Source organism: Galeopterus variegatus, unplaced genomic scaffold, assembly GCF_000696425.1.
Source record: "Galeopterus variegatus unplaced genomic scaffold, G_variegatus-3.0.2 Scaffold392, whole genome shotgun sequence".
Taxonomy (NCBI): Eukaryota; Metazoa; Chordata; class Mammalia; order Dermoptera; family Cynocephalidae; genus Galeopterus; species Galeopterus variegatus.
This window is the reverse complement of record NW_007726503.1, coordinates 81,025-108,023: the sequence shown is the minus strand read 5'-3', so window position 1 is coordinate 108,023 and position 26,999 is coordinate 81,025. Positions and strand designations below refer to the sequence as shown.

Here is a 26,999-nt window from a genome sequence, read left to right as displayed (position 1 = left end):
GCATTTATATGTATATATGTATATGCTCTAAATATATTTATATTATATATTGTATAATAAATACAATATATAATATACTTTACATCCTATTATAATACTTTTTATCTTATTTGTTGCTCACTGATTTTATTTAATGTTATGGTATTATCACTCTCCATGTAACAAAACATTTTTGTAACATGATTTTTGTTGACTTTATACAAAATCTCATTGAATGGCTGCTCCATAATTTAAGTAACCCAGTAATTCCAAGAAGAGGGTTATACCTCCATAGGTAATGCCAGAATTAATATGGGGATTTTTTTCCTCTGTGATTCTAATTTGTTTTAACCAAGCTATTTATTTCAAAAGATGACTAAAAAAATCTGCTCTGACCAGGTCACCTCAACTGTAGTGCCTTGGGAAATCTGGGATGAGTCAGTACCATGCCTTGGAAAACATTATCACGAACCATTTTAACTTAGAAGCAGACATACTGGCATCAGAAAAGTAATAAAATAACTTAGAATGCATCTTGTATCCCATACCCTAGGATCCCTGCAGACAGGTATTCCTGCATACCTAGTAACAATCCCAAATCTACAAGAATAACTCAAAAAGTTCGTTATAAAGCAGAATTAAAAGATAATATAAATCTTCCCATAAACTTTTTAAAGACCCTTCATATACCTCGGGTACAAGCAATAGAAAAACTGATGTAATGATAAGGGGCTGTCCTCTTTTCTCTCTCCTTTGAATCTTCTCCCTTCGTGAGATCATAAAATACTAAGCTTTCCAGGCCCCTTTGGAGCGTATTTCTCAGTACGACCTGATCTATGCGTTTCCCTGGTTGCAATCGTAGTATTGGCTCAATAAATCCTATGCTTTAAGTGTTTGGTCTCAATTTCTTTGAGTCCAACACAAAGTGTTAGTGGAGGGCAACCCTACAACTCCCCTTCAGGAAATATGGGCTAAATAAAAGAAGCTGAAATATAATGATTTAATCAATGCCCCATTGTTAGACATTCTGTTTATTTAAATGGACACACTTTGTACACAGATCCTTTCAGAGTTCTTAGGTTTAGGATAAATTCCAGAGCAGAACTGCTGGGCCAAAGGATGTGACCATTTTTAATAGTCATGATAGTCATTGACTACCGCCAGAAAACTTATGAGTTTATACTTTTACCAATAGTGTGTGAGAAACTCATTATCTCACACGTGTATATAATCATTTTAAATATTAAATTGTATATTGTTTTCACTTGCATTTCTTACTCTTGCATATCTTCATATTCCATTGGCCACACTGATCTTGTCAGAACAGAGCAAGGGCAGTGAGTCTAGTCGGCACTGGATGCTTATTACCAACATCTCATCGAACTCTCAAAAAACCTCTTAATTGTTATTTTCCAAGTGCGCGAGGAGGGTGCTCAGTCAACTGAGGGCTGACAGTGAACATTTGTCCCTTTGCAAAGGCCAAGTAAGGAGGAAAAAAAAGAGGAGGGACTCTTAAGCCATCCAGGGATAAAGCCGACAACTTTTACTTTCAAGAGACGCAAAGGTAGGCAAACCTTAACAACACCGAACCATAGCAACGGCGCTTCCAACCCTTAGACAGGCGGAAGAAGGACGCATGCGTCATGCGCGCTCCTGCGCCCCCACCCGCCCCTTTGGGAGCGCTCTGCGCAGGCGCGGGCTTAGTTTGCAGCAGCACCTGGCCTCAGCTGATGTCGTCATCGGCCGGCTCTTCCCCCGCCCAGACTCCGCGGTCGCCTTGCTCTCCAGCGACTCCCGTCGCTCCACCCCCCGCACCGGGACTGCCGACTCGTTGACCCTGTTCTAGGGCCTGTCCCACCGGAGCTGCCCGGGACTGCGCAGCGCCCCGCGTGCCGGTGAGCGACCCCGGACGCCCAGGCCCCAGATCCCCTTCTGGAGCGAGGCCGAGCGGCTGTGCCAGGGGCAGAGCCGGGACTGACCAGGAGGTGGAGGAGGGGAGGCCGCTGGGGAGCGGGGCCCGCCGGATGACGGGGGCGGTCTCAGGGATGGTGGTGGAAGTGTCGCGCCGCCGCCTCTTACACGGCCAAGCCCGGCGCTCGGGGTTGATCCCAGGCCCCTGCAAACCTTGAGCAGCCAGGTGGCCCTTGGTTTTGCTGTTCTTGAATTTTCTTGCCCGATTGTCTGGATCTTATTTTTAACCTTTACGGAATAGGCTGTGTGCTGTGTTTTGTTTATGGAGCGTTTTGAAAAGCGCTGATTATTTTCTTTCTCAAGTCCTTTCAGAACTGAAACCAGTGTGCACAGATCACGAATCATTTAAATGGAATGGAGTGCTGTGGTTTTGTTGTTGTCGGTTTTTTGTTTTTTTTTTAATCCTTTCCGTACTGAATCTGATATCCGTGTTGGTTTTCAGTAAATTAAGAGACTGCGATAAAAACATTGAGCACAGAGAGGAGGAGAAAGGGGTCTAGCACACCTTTTTAAACCGACGAATCTCCAAGAATAAGTGACTATACCTGTCAGTGTCCAGAGGAAAATATAGTACGATAGACAGGGATTCCCAGTACCTGAAAGTGTCTGGCGCTTGTCCAAACACCTGCCTAAAGCGGGATAGATCAAAGCAGCTGTTAGAGAAGAGCCCCAGACCAAGAGCCACCCAACTTTGCCTTATGTATCTTTTCCCCCAAGGCCTTCCAGTAGGATGCAATTTGCACCCCTGCTGTGTTGACTGAGGTTCCAGAAAAGGTGACCGAGGCCTTGCTGCTGAGGCTAGTTCATCTAATCCCAGTTCATCCAATGTTCCACATAGACCCCGAATTCACAGTGTTTGGAGACAGTGATGTTAAATCACTTCTGAACCACCAGTGGCTGGCAAGTGTTGGTTTGAATCAGATTTAATGTCATTGAGCCAAATTAAGGTAATGCTATTTTAGAAGTCATAAGTCATTTTTGATTTTGAACTTGTGTGGGCACTGTGTGCATAGATTTTTTTTCAGTAATGAAATAGTGGGGGAGGGGGGCCTTAAGCCTCATTCTACAATTTTAAGTTTGTACACTAGCTGTATAGTTTTTTTTATCCTGCTGTTTACACTGTGTTTGAGTGATAGCAAAAAATGGATGGCATGCCAGTTCTAAAAAGTAAATTTTTCTTCATACCATTGGATAAGTTGAATTATTTAGAGTGTCAGTTTTCCTTATTAAAGTAAATGGAAAACTTTAAAAGAAATATCTGTATGAATGTCTATAATTTATTTTTAGGAACTGATAAAAGATATATGATTAAATTTAGAAAGAGTAGAATTACGTTATGTTTAAATTTTACTCCCCGCCTTTATTTAAACTTTTCCTCAGAATATCAACAGGTTGGATTATATGACTTTTAAGTTATTTTCAGCCTTAGAATTGTATGACGTTAATTGCAGTGTCACTGTATTACCTACCTACAGAGGTTATTTTTGTATAGATACTAGTAAGAATTAGTATTCATACTTGGCTTTTAAATTTATATTTAATTTTCCCTGTATTATTTTGATACTGCTATGCTAAAATATTGAAGTTAATTTTTAAGATTTTGCTGCTTTGTATCAGTAAAGTATATTTTATGTATTTTTGTTGTTGTTTTGGGGGCTGGCTGGTATGGGGATCCAAATCCTTGACCTTGGTGTCACAACACCCGCTCTAACCAACTGAGCTAACCGGCCAGCCCTATTGTTAATATTTTGGAATATTAGCTTCATGATTTTAACTCTGACAACTGTTGAATCAAAGAAAATCTGCATGATTTGAGAGTTTTTTTGTTGTTGTTGTGAGTGTTTAAATGTTTAAAGCAAGAAATGTAGGGCTGGCCGGTTAGCTCAGTTGGTTAGCTTAGTTGGCACAGCCTTGTAACACCAAGGTCACAGGCTCAGATCCATATACCAGCCAGCCGCCAAAAAAAAGAAAAAAGAAAAAAAGAAATATAAGGATGGAAGTGAGAAGGAGAAGAATATTGTGAATTTTATTTATCATAAAGGGGCATGAATTTTAAAAGGCTGAAAAGTACTACTTTGAAATTACCTGGGATACACCTAATAGTTGTAATCTGCCCAAAGCAACTTTCGTCTTTACTACTAACAGATTTAAAGGCAGAATGTGTTTTTCTCTTATAAGAAAAATAAAGCCCACATGTTTCTCTTCAGAGAATCCTAAGTGTAGACTTTTGTGAAATGTTAATGTTGTTTAAAAGCATGTTCTCATTACAAACCTGATAGGATATCATTTTATAATAGTTTGTTAGAAAAATACTTCTGGACTCTGGTAAATGGTTTCCTATTACAGACATTATTTTGACTGAATATAATTTTAATCCCCCAAATAGTTTGAACACTTTCTTGCAGTTCTGAATTAACTAGATTAATATAAATATCCCATAGAGTTCTGGAGTGTACGTTTCTCCCTGAAGTTTACTGTAAGATTTTTTTTTTCTTTAGACATGGGAAAGTCTCTTTCTCATTTGCCTTTGCATTCAAATAAAGAAGATGCTTATGATGGAATCACATCAACTGAAAATATGAGGAATGGATTGGTAAATAATGAAGTCCATAATGAAGATGGAAGAAATGGAGATGTCTCTCAGTTTCCTTATGTGGAATTTACAGGAAGAGATAGTGTCACTTGCCCCACTTGTCAAGGAACAGGAAGAATTCCTAGGGGTATGTGTTATTATGTTGTTTTTCCTTTAAAGAATAATTCCAGGCATTTGTTCAAATATAATAAAACCCATGGGCGTAGGCAATAAACTTTACCAGTTATCTTCAGTCAAAAGGATACAAACATGAAAATATTAATTAAGCTTCCTAAAGCATAATGAAAACCACATCACTATCTACAGTATTTTTTCTTTCCCTTCTGCTATTATAGCAGATATCTGCTGTCTCTTGATTGAAAACTTTTAGTTCTGTTTGGCATCTATAAAAGTCACATCATAGTCACTTTGCTATGTTGGTTTTTAGATGCAATTTAAGTAATTGAGTAACCTAATATTGTTAATTCATTATCTAAAGAATAATAATGAGCTGGTCATGCCCTAATTAGTTAATTATAAAAGGAACTCCATGAAGAGGGATAGTATTTGAAGATGAGCCAAATAGGAAAATATATATATATATATATGTATTTATTCATGGTTTATCATAGGGGAAGTCAGAAGGAAATAATCCCCTATGTGCTGTTTGTAGGCTACTTTAGTATCAATGGCAATAAGTAGAAATAATAAAGATACCTTGTGCTCTTCTGTTTCTCTGCTTGGTAAACATTGGTATGTGACTCTGGAGAGACCCTGAGGGAAAAAGGAACAAGTAGTTATATAAGGTATACCAGAGTCTCTGAGAAATGCCTTGAGTTGGAGTTGGAGAAGATTATATTTGCCTTGGCCTTTAAATGTGATGGTTTTATCTTTGCAGAGACAATAGCTGTTAGAGAGTAATAGATCTATTCTAATTGAAAGGAATAGTGCACCAGGCTGAGGAAAGAATTAAGGGACTGTTCTAGCAGTCTTATATTTTTGACATATGACCAGTAGGCTTTTTTAGCAGCCTGGATATGGATTGTGGAAAGTAGGAAATCAAGGATGACTCCAAAGTTTTTTTTGTCTTGAGCAACTGAAAGAATTCAGTAACAATTTATTAAAATGGAGAACAGAAGATTTGAGTGTGTGTGTCAGGTAAGAGATCAGGAGCTCAAATGTGGGCATGCATATTTGGAGATGCCTGTTTGACATTGAAATAGATATTTTCAATAGGCAGTTATAATAATGGTCTGGAGTTCAAGTGCATGACCCAGCATGGAGTTATCAGTGTATAGATAATACTTAATGGTGAGCTGGAGGAGAGCATCAACCAAACCCCAGGACACTGCAGTATTTTGAGATCAGTGACATGAGAAGATTAGCAAAAGATACTCAGAAAGAGCAGCTAGAGTAGGAGGAGGAAATCTCTGTGTCTGGTGTCCTGGAAGATAAATGAAGTAAGTGTGCCAAGGAGGAAAGCGTTATCAACTGTTAGATGCTACTGATAGATCAAGTAATGTGAAGACTGAGAAATGACCATTGGATTTGGTAGTATAGAGGCCACTCCCTGAAAGAGCAGGTTAGGTAGTTTGTAAAGGCATGTGTAACACCATACAGTGGGATCAAGAGCTCATAGGAGGAGAGAAGTTATATAGAGAGAAAACAGCTTTTTTGAGGATTTTTGCCTTATAGGAAAGGAGGGAAGAGACGTGGTAACTGGAGGGCATTCTGAGGTCAGGAGAGGGATTTTTTTAAGATGGAGTGAATTATAGATGTTTCTGTGCTGATAAGAATGATCCATAGAGAAAACATTGGGTAATTCAGGAGACGGGAGAATTTTTGGAGCAACGTCCTTGAGTAGTTGAAAGGGGATGAGATCTAGTGCACAAGTGCAGAGGGCTGCTCTTATTTATAGGGAGGAGCATGGGCAGTTTTTCCTTTGTAATAAGAGAGAAAGTAGACTATATGGACACAGAAGCAGATAGTGATGGTAGAAGCTTATGGAAGTTCTCTTCTGTTTGCCACATCATGAACTAAGAATGAGAATGGGGAGAAGATATTGAAGGTTTGAAGAGAGAGTTGAAGCTATGAAATTGTGGTCTTAGAGAGTCAGATTGAGAGTATGAACTAGGGAAATATAGTATGATTGTTTGCATTATTAAATTAGTAATCATTGAGATTAGTGATCTAAAATGAGACCAGTGAGCATAGTTGTATGTTTTCTCTGTTCACATTTAGTTGTGTGGATATAGGCATAATAGCTAGAGGGTTGGTTTTAACCATTATTGTAGTTTAGCCAGATGAATACCACTAAGCAACATGGGATATGTAAGCATGCAGAGATACATATAAACATATCATATATATTTATATTATAACTATATGTGGGTGTGATAAGGGGAGTATATATGAGAGGAAGGGTGTGGAAGTATCAGAGAGGAATAATGAAAGCATTATAGAAAGCTTTAAAGGGAATTTGACAATTCAATAATTTAATAATTGATAGGAAGAGGCAACTTCTGATAAGATTAGAAAATTGATATTTAAAGGTCCATTTATCCATTAAACCTTATGGATATAGGTCAACCCAAGAAAGAAGTCATGAATTTTGAAGTGATTTTAATGTGGATTGAGGTGTGACCTGAATGGGTCGCAGAAGGCTAATTATGTAAGAGCTCTTGAAACTTGAGACTTAGTATGTGTCAGTTTTGGTTTTCAAGTGAGGCAATGATAGAGGGCTCATGAAAGGGAGATAGCAGTATTATTCTTCTGCTGTCATCCACATAACCAAATCAGAGACTTAATGGAAAACAGTGAAGCTGAAGGAAGACTTTCTTGGTAAATTTAGATACTGAAAGCTGGAACTTTAGATTTTTTTTTAATCGGTGGAAGAAATAATAATGGAGCCATCCTTCTTTATACTATTTTTGATTAGCTAAACATGTAGGTATGAAAAAACACGGTGTTTTCTCTAGAATTCAATTTCTGCTGGATAATTATTGAAGAGTTGGAGAGCAGTTTACTAAAGGAATGAGGTTAGAGCCAGATGGTATTCTGATCTTCCCAACCAGATTTTGATGGGGCAACACTATATTTTAAATTCAGCATGTTAATAAATTTCTAAACCTACTCCTTTCACTTTTAGGGCAAGAAAATCAACTGGTGGCATTGATTCCATATAGTGATCAGAGATTAAGGCCAAGAAGAACGTAAGTGGTTTTAAGAAAAAGGCAGTTTTTTGTTTTTGTTTTTTGCATTTTTTCTTTTCAAATTATACATAAATAATTATTCTAGTGAAAATTATTAAAAGGAAAAATGCTATCAGGATGTTAAGTTATGCCATCATATGCTTTGTGTCGTGGAACAAACAAAAAGGATTCCTGGTTGGGGTAAGGTCATGAAAGCAGCATGGTATCTGTATCTTCTCAAATCTGTGTATTAAAACAGATCTAGAATAGCATTAGGAAACACACAAACGCACACAATCCATTATCATCAGAAAGGGATAATAAAGTATTACCAACAACCCCAGAATAAAAATGATATTCAGACCGTAATAGCAGGGACTCAAACATACTTAGCAGCTGTGTGGAGGTTGTGAAGGGAAGCAAAAAAGGAGCTCTTAAGGGTCCTAAGAGCCCATATGCACAAAGCACATACTCTGCCCCCAGAAAAGAGGACCCCACTGAGAGTACTCCTACCAATTACTTCTGAGAATAACCTGTTAAAATGGGAAGATTCTGCATGCTTTAGCTTGAAGAAAGTGCAAAAAGGCCACAGTGATCCACTAAAGGGCCATGAAAAGATCAGAAGTAACAGGGCCATCTTAAGACCCCAAAGACATTAGGAATACTCAACAAAATCCTTGCAAAAGAAAAGAGACACATCCTAAGGAAAAAAGCCCTTAGGTGTAGAATCCAGTTTCTGTAGGGCAGGAATTAGGAGTAAAGGAGAGAAAAGATTCAGATACTAGGAGATAATCCCAGTACTATGGAGGTGAATACACATACAGGCCACCTTTTTTAATACTTTGTGCAACACCAGAGGATGAAGCCCTTGAGCAGTGAAGCTAGGAAAGCAACTCTGGCCCCTCCCCATCACCCAAAAGGGAATCTTTTCTTAAAAAGTACAAAAACTCATCTCATTTAATCATGAGGAACAGGAAGGGATTGCAGTTAAGCATCATACAAAGGTATTTTTTAAAAAGTCAAAGAAAGTGGACTGAGCAAAATACTGACAGGATAAAAGTATATGAGAAAAGCAGGTGGAAACTTTAACTTGATGTTATAAAATGTACTAATAGAAAGGTACTAATAGAAATTACTATAGAAGCTATGACAGTACAGCATAAGTCAGATGTTGAAAAGCTCAAAATGAAATAGCTGAACAATGGGAGGATGTGAAAAGAGAGTCTATAGACCCCTGGAAAGAATTAGAAAAAGAATTTTTTTTTACAACACTGTGTAAATACAAGTGTAAATAGATTCCCTGGAAAGTATAGTAAGGACAATAGAGGATAAACAGGAGGAATGAAAGCACATGTACACAAATGAATGAAAAGGTTTTGAGAGAAAGTGATACAGAAGACAAATTGAACAAGTATGTAATTAGAGCCTTTGAACAAATACCAAACATTTAATTCAAGAACTCTTCCCTGAAGTGAAAAGAAGACATTGTATTGGTCTATTTTTGTTGCTTCTAACAAAATATGTAGAACTGGGTGATTTATAAGAAAACAAAATTTATTGCTTATAGTTTCAACGGTAAACTAGGAAATCCAAAGTCCTTGGAACACATCTGGTGAAGGCTTTCTTTGGTGGTGACTTCAGTGATGGCAGAGGATCACATTGCAAGATGGTGCAAGCAGGGAGAGCAGAAAGTGAGAGCAGAGAAAGTAAGAGCAGAAAGAGAGACAGAATCCCCTCTCTCTTCTTTTAAAGCAGTTTTAAACACACCTCTGACCACCGTTTTTTAAACCATTAGCTACTTCATGGTCTTAAAATCTAATCACCTCTTCGAGGCTCCACCTTTCAATTACTATAATAGTATTTCCCACCCTCTTAACAGTCACAGTGGGGGCCAAGTTTCTAACACCTAAAACTCGGGGGACACAATTCAAGCTTCAGTGAGTTTTGGGGAGACATAATTCAATCCTCTACAGACGTGAATCTGTATATTGAAAAGACCACACTGGGGTGAAAATTCAACCCATTCTAGTAAATTTCCTGGACTTTGAAGGTTAAAAACAAAACAAAACAAAAAAACCCTCTGAACACCCAGGCAAATGGATCAGTTAATTTGTAAGGGATAGAAAATCAGATTGATATGTTAACTTCTTGACCACAGTGCTTCAAACAAGTGAGCAGTAGAATAACATATTTAGTAATCATGGAAAGAAAATGAATAAAGGATTTTATAAACAGTCTGACCCTTTGTTTGTGTGGACAGATATGAATGTAAAAGAAATTAGGGTTAATTTCTTTATAACCTGAAAGTGAGAAAACTTTTACAGCTATGATTTAGAATCTAGAAGTTATGAAAGAAAAGATAGATAAATTTAATAAAGTATAGATAAACTTTTACAGGATGAAAACAAAACCTTAATTGAAGTCAAAGTACAAATGGCCAGCTGGGAAGTAATGTCTGCAAATCATATCACAGTCAGAGGATCAATATCCTTACTCTACAAAGAGCTTCAAAACTTGAGATGAAAAACACCAACCACCAAAGGAAAAAAAGAATAGAAGCACAAACAGCCAGTTTACAAATGATCTTTAAACATATGAAAAGATGTTTGATCTTGCTCATAAAAAAAAATGCAAATTAAAACTACACTGAGATAGCATTTTTATCAGGATGGCAAAAATTCACAATTTTGACAACATATATTGTTGGCAATACTGAGTGAAAACAATCATACTTATGCCTTGCTAGTGAATGGGAATTTGGCATTATCTAGGAAAATTACATATGTGTTTACTCTTTGCCTCAAGAATTGTGCTTTGAAAAATTTATTCTAAGGATAGTTGTCAAATATAGTAAATGATGTATGCACAAGTTATTCTTTGTGCCAATATTTGTAATAGCTAACAACCAGAAACAATGTAAATAACGAATAATAGAGCAGTGGTGGAATAATTTATGCTAATAATTTATAGTGGTAAAATGGAATGAGGAAGAACTGTATTTTACCATAGTGTGATATTTGGAGCATGTTTTTATTTGAAAGTGCATACACATAACACACAGAAGCAACGGAAAGATAAACCGAAGACTAATAACATTGGTTACCCTTAGAGTTTGGAAGGGAACTTGGAAGAGGGAACAGGTAAGCAAGTAAGATGTGTGTGTGTGTGTGTGTGTGTGTGTGTGTGTGTGTGTGTGTGTGTGTGTGTGTGTTGTTTAGAACCATATATGACGGGTCTTCAAAAAGTTCCGTGGAAGGATTCATATCATCTTTTAATTCTGTTTTTCTATGCACTTTTTGTAGTACCTCTTGTATTTTTTAACATAACTTAAAAAGATTAAATCAGAAGTAAAAAAAAGTGACTCCTAAAAATTGAAAGAAAAGGAAACAGATGATACAAATTTTATATCAAGTTGGTGAAATAAACACAGCTAAAAGAATTACTTTAAGTGACTTGAAAACATTGTATTTTTACTTTCAATATTTAGTGAGATGTGTTCCAAATGGCAGAGAAAACCACAGCACTGTTGCATTGTTAGGAGTAGTATTGATGTAATTTAAAATTTTTATACATCAAACAAGTAATTATGTAAATGATATAAGGGAACAAGATTTTCAGCATAATAGCAAAGAGATACAAAATCAAATAAATAGGATTTTCTACTTCTGACCAAGCTAGAATAGCAGGTACTAGATTTAACCTCCCACCCAAAATAACTAAGACAACTAGATAGATACATGAATCAATATTTTCAGATGGTGGACATCAGACAGCACAGGATAGTGATCACTGAGAAAGGGTAAAGAAGGGAGATAAGCCCTACAGTTGTACCAGCTTATTGTCTGGAGAAAAGTTCCAGGCTGCAGCACAATGAAAGGTACCCAGGCAGAGCTCAGTGGTCTTTCTGAATTGAGATGGAGTAGGGAGTCCAGGAAGCCAAAATGACTAGAGTTACCAGGGCAGAGTACTAGAGGGTAGAGAGCTGCAGAGGGTGCTCTTTAGTTTTCAGCTGAGTCCTGATCAACACATATGTGTGAGGAAAGTATCTGAGACTAAGGAAAAAACACCCAAGAGGAGTAGAGGGAACAATCCTCAGAGCTCACATGTCATTTCTCGCTGTGTGGCAGAGATGCAAAGATTACTCAGAGGCCAAATATTAAGAGCTATAAGAAGCCTAAAGGGACTACACTGAGCATGGCGCAGTCCTGAGTCAGTATTTGCTTCAGCTTTTATTGTAAAGACAAAGAAATACAAGAGAAAAACGACTTAATTAATGAAATTATCAAATTAATAAAATTATCAAATTAATGAAAAGAAATTGGCTATGGGGCATTCTCTGGAAAGCATCTTAAGAAACCAATGAAAAGGAGTGAAGCTGGATAAGAAATGACCTTAATGTTCTTATCTAATCTAGCAGAACATCCTTGAAGATCTTTGCTGTACTAAGGGCTTTTGCCCTTTGAACAATCCCTGTTCTGCCTCAAATTTCTTATCTACACTAAGGGCTTTTGCCCTGTGTAAATTCCCTGGTCTTTCTCAATCTTAACATTTCTACACTCCTCCACATACACAAAGCCAGGAATAATTGTTGTTTCTCAATTTATAGTAAAATAAATATTTGGGAAACAATTCTGGGTCTTTATTTGTTTACCAGTAGTTGGGGGTTGTGATGTGGTCTGCACCATGCTCAGCCAGTGAGCGAACCAGCCATCCCTATATAGGATCTGAACCCACGGCCTCGGCACTACCAGGGCCACACTCTCCTGAGTGAGCCACGGGGCCGGCCCAAAATTATATTTTTAATTGCTTTTGTCCACATACTTTAGCTGTGTAATTTAATTCTAAAAACAAACCTATAGATTGTAAAATGGAGGAAAATAAATTGCCTTCAATCCTGCAGGTAGGAATTGACAGATGTGTAATTCTAACTTGACTACAAATATACAACACAACCTTCATAACTTCATCAGTAATAACTCCCAAGATTTGGTTGCTGTACCTAGAGCTGTAAGAAAAATTATTACTGATGAATTTTGTAATGAAGATCTATATACTTTGTCAGTTAAATAGCCAGTTTTTTAATTCATTGTCCCACCAGGTTCAATAGCATTTGTTATGGCTGTAAACTTGGTGTACGGAGTAATTTTGAACACTGATTCACATATTCACAGCTAGGGCTGACTTACAGGCCCTAAGCATTAAACAGATTTTGGTGTGCTTACACGCCTCTAGTAATTAAAAGTAAAAACAAAACTAAAAGTATAAAAAATCCGACAAAGTTCAGAATATTATCGTGATAATTTTTAAAGTCTTTTTCTGCCTTTTTTTTTTAGTTGCTTTTGTGTTTTGTAGGTACTATAAACATCTATTTAAACTACCTAATAGATAATCCAGTAGTGATCACTATGCTACTCAGGTTGAAAGTCCAAAGTGAGTAGGCCGAACCCATGGCTCACCCGGGAGAGTGCAGCGCTGGGAGCGCAGCGTCGTTGGGAGCGCTGAGGCCGCTGATTCGGATCCTATATAGGGATGGCCGGTGCGCTCACTGGCTGAGCGCGGTGCGGGCGACACCAAGCCAAGGGTTACGATCTCCTTACCGGTCACACACACACACACATACACACACAAAGTGAGTGAGTGGGAACTTATTTGTTTGCTCGAGACAACAGTATGGACGTAGTAGCAGTGATTTAGCAAATTTTGTTTGCTTGTTTTGTTTTTTAATAAACTATCTTGGTGTCTTTTCTTAGGCAACTTAAAATACTCAGAATATTTATAAAACATCTGCAGGAGGCACTTTAATAGCTGTTCTGAAGTGTGCAGAGATTAAATCCATCAAGGCATTTAGAAAGGAGTTGGTGGGGAGGAGAGAGTGGAAGAAAAGATAAAATGAAAAATTTTTGTGTGAGTAGAGTATAAGGAAAAGATGAAGTAAGTGACATGCAAGATAGAAAGAAACAGAAAGAGTGCTATGGCCTTTCAGCAGAGGGCTGTATATTGGAGAGATCGAGAAATGTTTTCTTGAAAAGCTAGTGTTGAGGCTAACCTTGAAGAAATGAGCAAATTTTCGTCTCTGGAGATTGGAAAGAAAAGAGAGTGAGAGGGGTATATTTCAGGAGCAGTAGAAGAACAGTAAAGGTATATAAAGTTTATTTTTTCCTTATCTTATACTTGCATAATATTATCTCTTTTCTTGATTTTTAAAAAACATTGTAACATCTTCAAAGCAAAGTTGATCAGTGTAAACAATGTTTTAAAAACTGAGTACATATGTACTTTGGGATGAGGAAACTAAAAGAACTGATCATAGTGAGATTGATGAGGCATGTAGTTTTATCAGTATTAGTCTTAAAGAGCTTCCCAGGTGGTCCTGATAAGCAGTGACTTTAGGGGATTATATAATGGCAAAACTCACATGTAAAAATTCTGCTTCAGTGAATTCAGAAGGGAGTTTCAAAATCTGTATTCCTACAAAGCTCCTCAGCTTGATTCTAATGTTAGCCTCGTTTGGGAATCACTACAGTAAATGCTCTGGCTATTACAGGTTGAACATCCCAGATCTGAAATCCAAAATGCTTTGAAATCTGAAATGCTCTGAAATACAGAACTTTTTGACACGATACTCAAAGGAAATGCTCAGTGGAGCATTTGAGATTTGGGATTTGGGATGCTTAACAAATAAGTATAATGCAGATATTACAAAATCCGAAAAAATCTGAAATCTGAGACATTTAAAAAATCCCAAGCATTTTGGATAAGGGATATTATATAACCTGCAGAAGCCTGAAATCCCAGTCTCCAAAAAGGTGAATTCATCTGTTAAGGAGAACATTTAAACGGTTAATAGACTCAGACTCAACCTTACCAAATACTTTAAGAGTGTGAAAATTTGGTAAAACTATACATGTTTTTCTGATAGCATAATGTATAGGGGGAAATTCAAATTGAAAATATCTTCTCTAAATGTTGCATTATGTAATTTTTGATGCACATGTATTTAAATACTACTTTTTTCCTTTTCAGAAAGCTGTATGTGATGGCTTCTGTGTTTGTCTGTCTGCTCCTTTCCGGATTGGCTGTGTTTTTCCTTTTCCCTCGCTCTATTGATGTGAAATACATTGGTGTAAAATCAGCATATGTCAGTTATGATGTTCAGAAGCGTACAATATATTTAAATATCACGGTAAGTACAAATTTATATTAAAAATGTTTGATTTCATTCCTTCATTTCTGTTAAGAGGATGTTTGTTAAACGTGACTCTGGTTGGTTTGCGTTCTATGTGCCTCTGCTGTATTGACCTTCTCTACCATTTCTGATAATGCTAAAAATGGTGAGTAATGGATACTTGCAATTATGCATATATACACAATCATTTAGCATTTGAAGATGTCTTTAGGAGGCTAAAATAAACTAAATTTCTGGCAAAGAAAAAAGTATTACAGTCAATTTACTTTTCAACATTTGAGTCTGAATAGCTCCTGGCAAGGTATTAACATAGTTGATTTGATAGATGTTCTAAACATAACATTTTCATTTCCATGTATTTTGTCAAACACTACTTTTGTCATTTTTTTTTTTCCTTTTTGTCTTTTTTCGTGTCCAGCAATGGATTGCAACCCTCAGTGTCGCGCCCGTACCGGACCGGCAACGGGATTGCAAACCCCGGTGCTGCACCCGCACCTCGCTCAGCCAGTGAGCGGGAACTGGTCTGTATGTGGGATCCGAACCCTCGGCGGGAGCGCCACTGCGCTCCCAAGCGGCGCACTGTAGCAGTGCGCCACCGGGCCGGCCCCTACTTTTGTCATTTTTTTCTTTTTTTTCATTTTTTTCGTGACTGGCAACGGATCACAACCCTCAGTGTCGCACCCGTACCGGACCGGGACCGGCAACAGGATCGCAACCCTCGGTGTTGCACCCGCACCTCGCTCAGCCAGTGAGCAGCCGCTCTGTATGTGGGATCCGAACCCTCGGCAGGAGCGCCGCTGCGCTTCCCAAGCGGCGCACTGTAGCAGTGCGCCACCGGGCCGGCCCTACTTTTGTCATTTTTAACAGACCATTTCTTTATTGTGTTTAAAGATGATGTACAAGAGACTGATTTCTGTGTTGTAAATTAGTATTTGTGAAAATGTCCTCTGTGTTTCCCAGGACACTGGTTTTTAGTAGGGCTGTGCCACCTCCTTACTCCTGAAGACAAAAACCAAAAACCTCAGAGAAGTTCTGTCTGTTTTACATAAGAACATTCGTTTGAAAAAAAATATGCTTTGCTAACTACTGCATTAGAAAAAGCGCAGATAAATACGATTGGCCATGCCATTAGTACTCATTTATGGCTTCAGGCCCGAGGTGTGTCTGTTTGGAAGAGTGAGACTGGACTTAATTGGTTTTCCTCACAGAGGAGGATGGTATGGTTAAGGCTGCGGTAGAGATGCCTGTGGTGGTGGTTAGGAGCAGGCAGTTTGGGAAGGACATAGTGAAAGGGAATGGTATGTTAAAGTAGTGGAATCACTACTTGACTACAGGAAAAAAAGAACTCCCACAGATCTATTTATCCTCATTGCTGTCAAAAGTTGCCAATCTAAGGGCTTTAAAAACAAAACAAAACTGTATCTGTAGGAAAAAATCTTTCATAACACAATGCTAATTATAAGTCGTTTCATATGACCAGGAAATTATTGTTGGGTATTTTTCCGCTTTAAGAGCCCTTGAGAACAAAGAACATATTTTCCTTTTTTTTTTTTTTTTTTTTTTTTTTTTTGTGACTGGTAAGGGGATCGCAACCCTTGGCTTGGCGTCGCCCGCACCACGCTCAAGCATTGAGCACACCAGCCATCCCCGTATAGGATCCGAACCTGCGGCAGGAGTGCCGCTGTGCTCCCACCACCGCACTCTCCCGAGTGAGCCACGGGGTTGGCTCGCATATTTTCCTTTTTGTGCAATGTTTAAAGCAGTGGCCAGATTTTTTGGCCTACCTCTAAAGTCTGTTTTAGTATCAAATACTGTGAATATGTAATAATAATAAAAACCATGTGACATTAACTTTTTTTTTTTTTTTTTGACCGGTAAGGGGATCGCAACCCTCGGCACGGTATGGTCTGCACCGCGCTCAGCCAGTGAGTGCACTGGCCATCCCTATATAGGATCTGAACCCGCAGCCTCGGTGCTACCAGCGCCGTACTCTCCCGAGTGAGCCACGGGGCCAGTCCGACATTAACTCTTAAATACCAGAAAGTGTATTTAATTAAATTGAGAATAACTGAACATTAAATAAGAAATAAGATTATTGTTTAGATGTACATTAGGTTTAACTAGATGACAGTGAGATAAGAGGCTGAGATTTCTATATATTTAACAGTATTTTGAAAAACAGAATTATATTGCTTTTGTTTCTTAAAATGAGTAGTACAGTCCTTTCTTGGTATCCTCAGACGATTTGTTCCAGTACCCCTGTTGATACCAAAATCCACAGATGCTCAAGGCCCTTGTATAAAATCGCTTAGTATTTTGTGTATGACCTAGGCACATCTTCCCATATGCTTTAAATCATCTCTAGATTACTTATAGGTAACACAGTGTAAATGCTATTTAAAGGGTCTTCAAAAAGCTCATGGAAAGATATTACCTTTTTAATTCTATTTTTCCATGAACGGTTTGAAGTACCTGTGTAGTTGTTACACTATATATTTATAATTTTTTGTATTTTCTATTGTATTATTTTTCTTTTTTTTTTTTCTGAATGTTTTTCATCTATGGTTGGTTGAATTTGTGGATTCAGAACCACAGATACAGAGGGCAAAGTATATATTAGTACTACTTACTCTTTTTTAGTAACATTTATTATCTTTCTACTTATGAAAATACTTAATTCACACTTTAAGATATTTGAAAATTTCTATAATGTTTATTTTTACTTTTACTACCTAGACCTAACTATTAACAATTACATGTGTTTGCTAACAATGCATATATACATTTACATATGTATATACATTTACAAGTATAATAGAACATTCTCATATATACAGTATATAAAAGGGTAGACATGTCCACATATATATATATATACACACGTGCATATTTTAACTGAGATCACACTACATTTTCCCATATTAAATGATCACATGTAGTCTTTTACATGACTGTATTATAATTTATTCAGCCATTTTCTTAATGGATGTTTAGTTTTGCTATTACAAATATTTATTCAGAAGACATCTTTGTGCCTAAAGTGTTTTCATTTTAGATTATTTCTTTAGGATAAATTCTTGAAAGTAAGTTTGCCTATTAAAGATCATAGATCATTTAAGACCTTTGGTAATAACATCATTATTTTAAAGCTTATGATTGGGGTCCTTTTTATTTGTAAATTAAATGGATTCTCACTGCTCACAGCAACAAAATGTCTGACCTTTTGTACTAAGTTTTTATTTATCCTATCTTATTTTTGTTTTTCTTAATGTTTATCTTTATGTTTTCTTTCTCAATATAGTTTTCTCTAATTCTCATAAGTATTTTTGTTCTCAGTCTGTTTTGCATCATTGATCCCTTTAATATTCTAATGAAATTATGGACACTTCAGTGAAAGGCTTGTACCAATATTATTTAGAATATACAGAAGTTTCCAAGATTCTCCTAAATCCCATCAGAAGATCCACTGACCTCAAATTAACAGTCCCTTTCCTATTGTGTCTAGAAATAAAGTTGATGTGATTATTAACCAAATAAATGAAATGTTTATATATTTAGCTAAAAGTTATTTGTCCTATGTTATAGAATTTCTAAAAAATTTTACATTTATAACTATAGTAATTTAAGTGAATGCATAAATGTAATCATATAATTACTGATCCCTAGCACATTCGTTTTTATCTTTGTTTACTGAGACATTGCTATCTGCCTTACAAATATTTCTTCTATATTTTCCATTTAATGTTTATTGGTTTTGTTTATGGTATTTTTGCTATGACTGTTTTAGATATTTTATTTATTATCTGTTATTTCTTGGTTTGACATTTTTTTCTTATTTTTATTGACTGTTTTCTAAAGTAATTTGAGTCAGTAGTTCTAAGTTAGAAGTGCAGAAGCTGACCCCGGCTGTTACTTAGAATAGGAATGATGCAACCTCATTTCTGCCCAACCAACCAGACTTGAATCTTTCCCATTTCTGGTGTAAATCTCTACTAGTGTATAAATTAAAATGACAATTTTCCTTAAACAAAAAAGTTTATTTTTTAACATTTTAAATGGTTATCTTGGTATTTAATAGGATAGGAAACAGCTTACTAAGAGTTTGTGGAGACGTATATATTAAGAGTTAGTAAAAATTTAGATGAAATTTTATTTTATTTTATTTTATTTTGTCTTTTTCGTGACCGGTAAGGGGATCGCAACGCTTGGCTTGGTGTCGCCCACACCGCGCTCAGCCAGTGAGCGCCCCAGCCGTTCCTATATAGGATCCCAACCCGCAGCGGGAGCATCGCTGTGCTCCCAGCGTTGCACTCTCCCGAGTGCGCCACGGGCTCGGCCCTAGATGAAATTTTAAATTTATTTTTATTGAACTTTTGCTAACTAAGGCCACAGATACATTTTCCTAACATTCATTTTTCTGTATTGCTATACTGTATCATTTTCTGGGTCATTTTTAATTTTATTTTGAATTGTGTTTATTATAGACTTATTATATACATAGTGCTTGTGCATAAAACCAAATAATAGGTTCGTTTAATATGTTCTTTGACATTTGTTGTAATACTTTTTCTTCCTTCTAATAAAGGTAGCATAGCCACAGCTGAAGTCATTTTCTTTATTTGGAATACGTATTTGTATCCTTATTTTCAGATAATTTGTACATTTACCGTCTCCTTTCTTTTGCAGAACACTCTAAATATAACGAACAATAACTATTATTCTGTTGAAGTTGAAAACATCACTGCTCAAGTTCAGTTTTCAAAAACTGTTATTGGAAAGGCACGCCTAAACAACATAACCAATATTGGTCCACTTGACATGAAACAAGTAAGCCTTAGTCATGAAATATTTTGGAGAAGTCAGAGTGTCTACTTTGTATATCATATAACTTGAGGGAGGTGGGGGATTTCCTCAAAAACTTGATTTTGGAATGTGTCCTATACATGAATAAGAGGAAATCTTCTACTCAAGCTCATAAAGGGAAAGATTTTTAACTCTTTTAAGTTATGAAGTGTATCTGAAATATTTGATGTTTTGTTTCTTTATTGATTTTTTTTTTCTTTTTTTGCCTTTCAGATTGATTACATGGTACCTACTATTATAGCAGAGGAAATGAGTTATATGTAGTGAGTCCTGATTTTTAATACCTTTGTATTATTAAATAACAAAGTACATAGAATAAAGTGTAAAGTTTAAATAAAGTTTAAATTTCCATGATCTTATTTATCAAAAAGAACACATTTTGGAATATTCCTTCTGACCTCTGATCATCTCTGTTCTTCTCTTCCTCAGTATATATAACATTTATGTACATATACCTATACACATAAAATTTGGTTTTTATTATTTTTCAAAATTAGGATACGTATACCATGTCACTTTTTATTTTTAGTTACTGTGTTAAGAAGCATATTCTCGTATATTGTATTTGTTGATGTTTTAGTATAGGAGGACTAAAAATGCTAATAAAGTAATAATACTCTATTATCGGTTTAACATTCTGAAGCATTTAAATTAAGTCTAAATAATTATTAACTCTTGTAAGGTAAAAATAATTAATTATAAATTTTCATCATCTTTTTAAATAAACCTAGATATAGAGTTTCTGGGTAGCTAATAAACTGGTTATTAAAATTTCAAAAGGTGAGCAAAATGTACAGTATAAATAAATTGAAATGTTAAAATGACTCTACACCTGTGATGGTATAAATGCATATATTTTTACATTAAGAAGTCACCAATATAAGTTATTATTTGTAGTATAGCAAATGTTCAAGCAATAAATGCTTGTTTATTATATATTTTTAATAACTTTAACATAGGAAGAAGAAATTTAAATTTATAATTTAATAACTTGTATTTGTTCACATTTTAATCTCTTTAACAGTGATTTCTGTACACTGGCCTCCATCAAAGTGCATAACATAGTACTCATGATGCAGTAAGTATGAATTTTTTTTAAAGAAATATTTCTTTTAAAATTTTAGATTTGTAACATTGGCTTATAGCATACACAACATTTTTGCAAATGCCATCTCAGTTGGGTTTTACACCCCACAAGAGTGCTATGAGTTTGATTAAATATTGTCCCACTGTAAAAATTAGGAAATGGCTACTCAGACAAGTATCACATGGCTGCTAAATAGTGAATCTGGACATTATAAGAGCTCAGGAATATGGCAGGGGTTGAGATAGGACTGAGCCCAGCATCCAGGTTTTTGCTGCCTTCGTAAATAATCATTAACAGTAATGAGGAAAGGTAATGTTACTGGTTTGTAAATTGGGTGTTATCAAAACCATTAAAACGTTGGTTATAGGTTTGGTATTTTGGCCATTAAATAACGTTTGATTAACTCTTTTCCTATGATAAGAGAATTATATGATTATTTTTAAGCATGTAGTAAACATTTATGTTTTTAACTAAAAAGTGTTTTAATAAAATTATGTTAACTGTGTATAATTATTTGGGTAGGGCTTGCTAAGCTGTCATTTTTGTTGTCTTTTGAGGAATTATTACCTAAGGGGCCTGTGTCCACAATATTAAGTTATCATTAATCAAATAATCCCTTCCTGTAGAAAACTTTTATATGTAAAAGTATTCTCACTGCAGAAAAACTTTTAATATAACTATTAAATATTTCTCCACATTTATTTTATTTTTAGAGTTACTGTGACAACAACATACTTTGGCCATTCTGAACAGACATCTCAGGAGAGGTACCAGTATGTTGACTGTGGAAGGAACACAACTTACCAGTTGGGGCAGTCTGAATATCTAAATGTACTTCAGCCACATCAATAAAAACTGCAAAAGATGCATGTAGAGAAAAAGTATCAGTTGATATTTTCCAAACTCTCAAAGAGGAGGTGAGGAGATCTTAAATTGAACGAACTTGAAGTTTACACTTCATTTCAACAGTATGGTTAAAAATATATGGACTTGCAATTATTATAACTCTTCACTCTGTGTTAATGATATATTTGTACCAGGATCTTTTACTTAAATCTAAATTTACTGATTGATTTTTTTCTCTCTGTTTCCAAAGGGAAAAATTGAGACTTCCCCAATGGTAGAATAAATAATTATTTAGAAGTCATAGCTCCAATCACTGCTGAAAACATAATTTTGGTGAAGAACATAATTTGAGAAACTTAATTTCTGAATATTTTTATAGAAAATTACTGAGAACCTATGATTCTTGGAAGACTTTAAAAAAAAAAAAACCTTTTTGCCCTATTTTATAAATTCCCATTATTACATGGTAGTATTTCAACTACTTCATATTTTAGCTTTTAGCCAAATGTTTTTAGCTTTTCATTTGTTGAAATCCTACTCATTTGCATGTGTTTGTCTTATTTCAAGCTAATGATTGCATAACACTTATAAACCAAAATAATCTTTGCAAAATTCTGTACCTAAAATTTTTAAAGGCCCCTAAATAATGTGTTTCACATGTCTTTCCATATTAGTTATAGTTTTGTGAAATTTTCATGTGATCTTTAAACATAGTTATTTAATGTTCAGTATTGTAAATAAATTGTGCATGGCTTTTTACAGCCTTAATAAATGTCAAAGAAAGTGGTACAGATTCAAAATTAAAGCCAAGTTGCTCATAAAAATAAATAATATAGGAAAATGAAATTCAGAAACCTATAGAATGTGAATAGGTGCCAATTACTTGTTGGATCTGGCATAAAATAGATTTGAAATAAAATATTTTGACACTCGACTTTTTTTTAATGTTGCTTTTCCTACTAAAAAGTGGTGTAGACACTTTTCACAACAATTAGGTACCCAATTATCAATTTTACGAATGTTTTAGAGGAGGAAATTATTTGTTTGATAGAAATTATTCAAAAATTTTGTCATTAAATGACAGTGGGTATATCAATATAAAACCTGTATTATGCTTTTAAAAATTTCCTGGCTTTCCAGATCACATGGATATGATGTCTCTAAGCCATTACATAAATTTTCTGCTTTTGGTTTTAATTTTATTTAAAATTGTTTTCTTTTCAAGTATAAATTACTACACTCACTTTGCTGTTTCACGTTTTCAATACCATTTTCCATTTGGTCTTTGCCTTTTCACTTACCTAGTTCTAAGGACCTTTTAAATACATACCACTAAGCATAGGGGTTATGATACCAAAAAAAAGTAAGTGGGTTGAAGTTCATATCTCTCTGTTTTCTAGTAACAGAAATCAGGTTTCCTGTCCCCCACCCCCAAGTGCCTGACTTAGGTCTGAAACATAGTCTAAATAATCACTCTGACTCTCAACTATAAAACATAAGCTTCATTTGTTTAATTCTGCCTTCAAACACATTCAGGTTTCACCTTAGCTTTCATGTCATTTTCATTTTCCTGAGTGAACATTTTAAATAGGTGGAATGTGCTAACTTTTTTTACTACTTAGTCTTTCCTTAATCCATTACCAAGTCAGCCATCTTAAACCCAAATCACCTGTTTAAATTCATTATGGACTTTTCTAGTCAAACCCAATCTTTTCGTGTTTCTTCTGCTGTTTTTTCTGACTATTCCCATTCTCCCTGAAACTGTACACGTCTCTAATGTTGATTCTGTTTGTATTTTTCAAATCATTCTCATTTTTCTTCCTTCCCTCATTTTGACATGATCTATGTTTGTTTATGCTCTAGGCCCCCTTTTGCCTCAAAATTTCTAATTTGTGACTTAAAAAAATCACCTGTATCTATAGTAGGGCTGTTAAATCTATTTCTTCATATTTGACTGGTCACCTATCTAGTTTCACATTTAGCTAGTGAGCTAGAGATATAGTATTTCAGTGACTCTCTATATAAAGTTTAAAAATGTAAAATAAATGTTATTTTATATTTTCTGTTTTGTTCCCACTCTGTCTTCATGTCCCATTTACTTAAAAATCACCATTCACTTTTTCAATATTATCCTTTTAGATATGCCTCATACAAAAATCAATCCTCATTTATTTTCTTGTTTTATAGTCTTTTAATCTTGGAAAATTACGTAGTGTAAATTAAACAGATTCTGATGATTTGTGGTTCTTGTATCCTTTTAGAGTGTGTGTGTAGCATCTCCTGAAGAGGCAGGAAATTGACTTAATTTTGAATCTTTCTTCATCCTTTAAATTAAAAATTCTTTATTACATATAGTTGCAATGGAGTTTGAGTCAGAAAAAAATTAGAATTTAGAACAAGTAAACTAGTAGAAGAGAAGTAAGGATTGCCTGTGACTACTTTCAGAGAGAGTTAAATAATTGCAGAATAAGCCTGGAGCAAAACAGGCTATAAATTAATAAAACATTAAAAACACATTCAGGTGAAGCAGAAGTATAGCCATAAAAAAATCTGGAAAGAATGAATGAGGCATTGTTTTAGGTCAACGTTGAATGTGGTTTCTTACATGGGAATAGGATAGGTATCGCAATACATTTTTTTAAAACTAACCTGTCTGTTGATATTACATGTATGGCATGTTGGCTATTTTCAGAGCTCTTTAGTATGTTTTTCTTCCATGATTTCTAGGCCCCCCTTTGCCTCAAAATTTCTAATTTGTGACTTAAAAAAATCAACTATATCTATAGTAGGGCTTCTAAATCTATTTCTCCATATTTGACTAGTCACCTATCTCATTTCACATTTAGAAATGTGAGTGGAACAAAAGAGGGTGATAGGATCCTCATCTTTTAAAAGGGGAAGGAGAAGCATGGAGTCGTTGAGGGATTTGCTGAAGATCACATATTTAGTAAATAGTTTAACTGGAGCCAGACCTAGTCTTTCTGTCTCCCTTATCTGTGTGCTCTGTCATTTAAAATATCCATTGGAAAGTTCTGCTGACTCAGCTTAGTATGACTGAAAATTAGAGGAAAAGCTCACATAGTTAATAACAACAATCAAAACAATACTAATGGTCTAAGATTGTGGTAACTTTAACTTACTATCTGAAATATTTTAAATGGGGAATGAACACTTGTAAAATACTTTGAGCATTATCTATAGCTTAATTTTTCCTTTAAAATTTAGTACCCCTTAATTATTCCAATAAAGATAAAACTGATATTTTGTCAGTAAATCATTTATAAAAAATAAAGAATTAATGTATTTTAGATTTGAAATAAGAATAGTATGAAATTATTAGATACCAGATAAATTGCTTGAAATTGTTAAATGACCATCTTTACTGTAGTATGTAACATTTAAATGACTGTAGTTTTGTGTATAGTTTGACTTTGTTTGTTTAGGCCAGTAAGGTAATTATTTTCTCTAAAAAAAATCATGACGAGAAAATATAACTCACTTCAGATCTTCTGATTTATAGTATGGAAATGACACGGCACAGTGTTAAAATAGGTAGGAGGTGACTGTCAAAACAATAAAGGTAATATATTAGGAGACTTGAAACTTTAGCTTAATGAATCCTTTGTGGTTCTTAGCCTTATTCTTGCAGTATAATTCTGGATATTTCATTAGGGGGAATGTCCCCAACTCTCCCCCATTTTGTTTGTTTGTTTTAAAGTTCTTCAAATAAACAGTTATTTATATAATGATTATATCTTATTTAAGAGAATAGTTTCAGTTAGCTACTTTTTAAAAGAGGTAAGTTTTAAAATTTACAAATAAGTTTTTAAATTTACATACCAGTCTTCTTTGATAAGCAATATGAATTGAATTTCAACTCATTAGGTTACAAGCAAAAGATTACTTACCAAAATGTCATCAGGAAATGATTTTTAAGCTCACAACATGTGGAAGCAGCAACTACTTGGCTCAAGTACATCTAAATTAATTAGTTTTATTTATTTTTAGTAAATCAGATTTTAAATGTGATGTTTATCTAACAACTTTATTTTAAGGAAAAAAATATGTGTTTGAAATGGTGGGGTTAAAAAAAAGACTTAAATATCATTTCACTAAAAAGTTTATTTTTACATTAAAACAAAATATATTTGTGATGTGCTTGGATAAAAAATTTAACTTCTATATCCCAGATTTACTTATTTCAGAGTAAAAATTTTTTACATGTCAGCGAAATTCTGATTAGAACTAACATTTGTGTATTTTTGTGCATAGAATATAAATTTCACAGTGGATTTTGGAAATTTATCCTTAATTTAGATAAAATTAAGTGATAAAAAGTTACTATAGGGATAAAAATGATTTCCATGTTTTAAACTGCTAATGTGCTTATGTTTATAATTCTTTTTACACGGGCTCTAAATTGAAGAATATAGTATGGTCTATATTTGACCCTAAAATGTTCCATAAATTAACAAATATAGGGCAAGTTTTTCATAGCTAAATTTAACTCTTCTAGAAGGAAGTTGTTGCCTTTTGTTTGATTACATTAATTGAAATGTGTCTAAGAGAAATGTTTCCAGCATATTTTGTATACTAAAAAACAAAAAGGATTAGTATTGGGCCAATGGCCAAAAGGTAATATTACTACCATGTAGAATTACAGTTCAAATTGTCCTGCTTCCCCCAGAATTTTAGAAACTAGAAGTCTGGGAGATACTGTATCAGCTGTAGTTGGATGACTCTTAGTGCTCTAAGTACAATTCATCTTTTATTTTTAATTATTGTGTAAGATCAAACAAATGCCAAGTTGCAGTAGGTGCAGAATTTCATTATACAACAGTTAGCTTTAGGCATAAAATATCAGCAAGCATTCCCTTGTGTGTTTTGTCTTATATTTGTCTTTAAAATTAACTAAAATGATTTTGGAAAATGGTTTTTATGTTTGCTCCCATGGCTCACTTGATCGGATATTTGAATGATGATATTACTAAATTCTAATCCCTGATTGTGGAATAAAGACTAATATAGTATGTGAGAATATGTTTGGGTACTTACTCTGTTTATATTATGTGGTAGCTTTTATCATGACACATTTTTTAAACTTACAAATTGAGCAGTTCTGTAATTATAACTATTATTGCTGTCTGTGTCACAAAATATGCTATGACAGTAGCAAATGAATAGAAATGCCCCTAAATGTTATTTTTTAAATTCAGTTGTAACTGTTGCTCTTGTAATGGTGTATGATGAAATAAAATTTGTAAAAATTTTAGCATGAAAAATAAAATTTGTATCAGTCAAGTA

The 26,999-nt window shown here is 34.9% G+C and overlaps 1 protein-coding gene across 2 annotated transcripts; it reads left to right on the top strand.

Annotated features, from left to right (window-relative positions):
- The first annotated feature begins 1,732 nt into the window (after positions 1 to 1,732).
- On the top strand, positions 1,733 to 26,999 carry TMEM106B (transmembrane protein 106B). 2 transcript variants are annotated; one of them, XM_008568274.1, is made up of 8 exons: positions 1,733 to 1,874; positions 4,449 to 4,670; positions 7,671 to 7,734; positions 14,737 to 14,896; positions 19,586 to 19,726; positions 19,976 to 20,025; positions 20,787 to 20,840; positions 21,563 to 26,999. In XM_008568274.1, exons 2-8 carry the CDS (start codon positions 4,451 to 4,453, stop codon positions 21,699 to 21,701), a joined length of 828 nt encoding a protein of 275 aa, XP_008566496.1. In that variant the 5' UTR covers positions 1,733 to 1,874; positions 4,449 to 4,450; the 3' UTR covers positions 21,702 to 26,999. The 2 variants fall into 2 exon arrangements, with proteins under 2 accessions (XP_008566496.1, XP_008566497.1); XM_008568275.1 differs by lacking the exon at positions 1,733 to 1,874 and adding an exon at positions 2,706 to 2,897.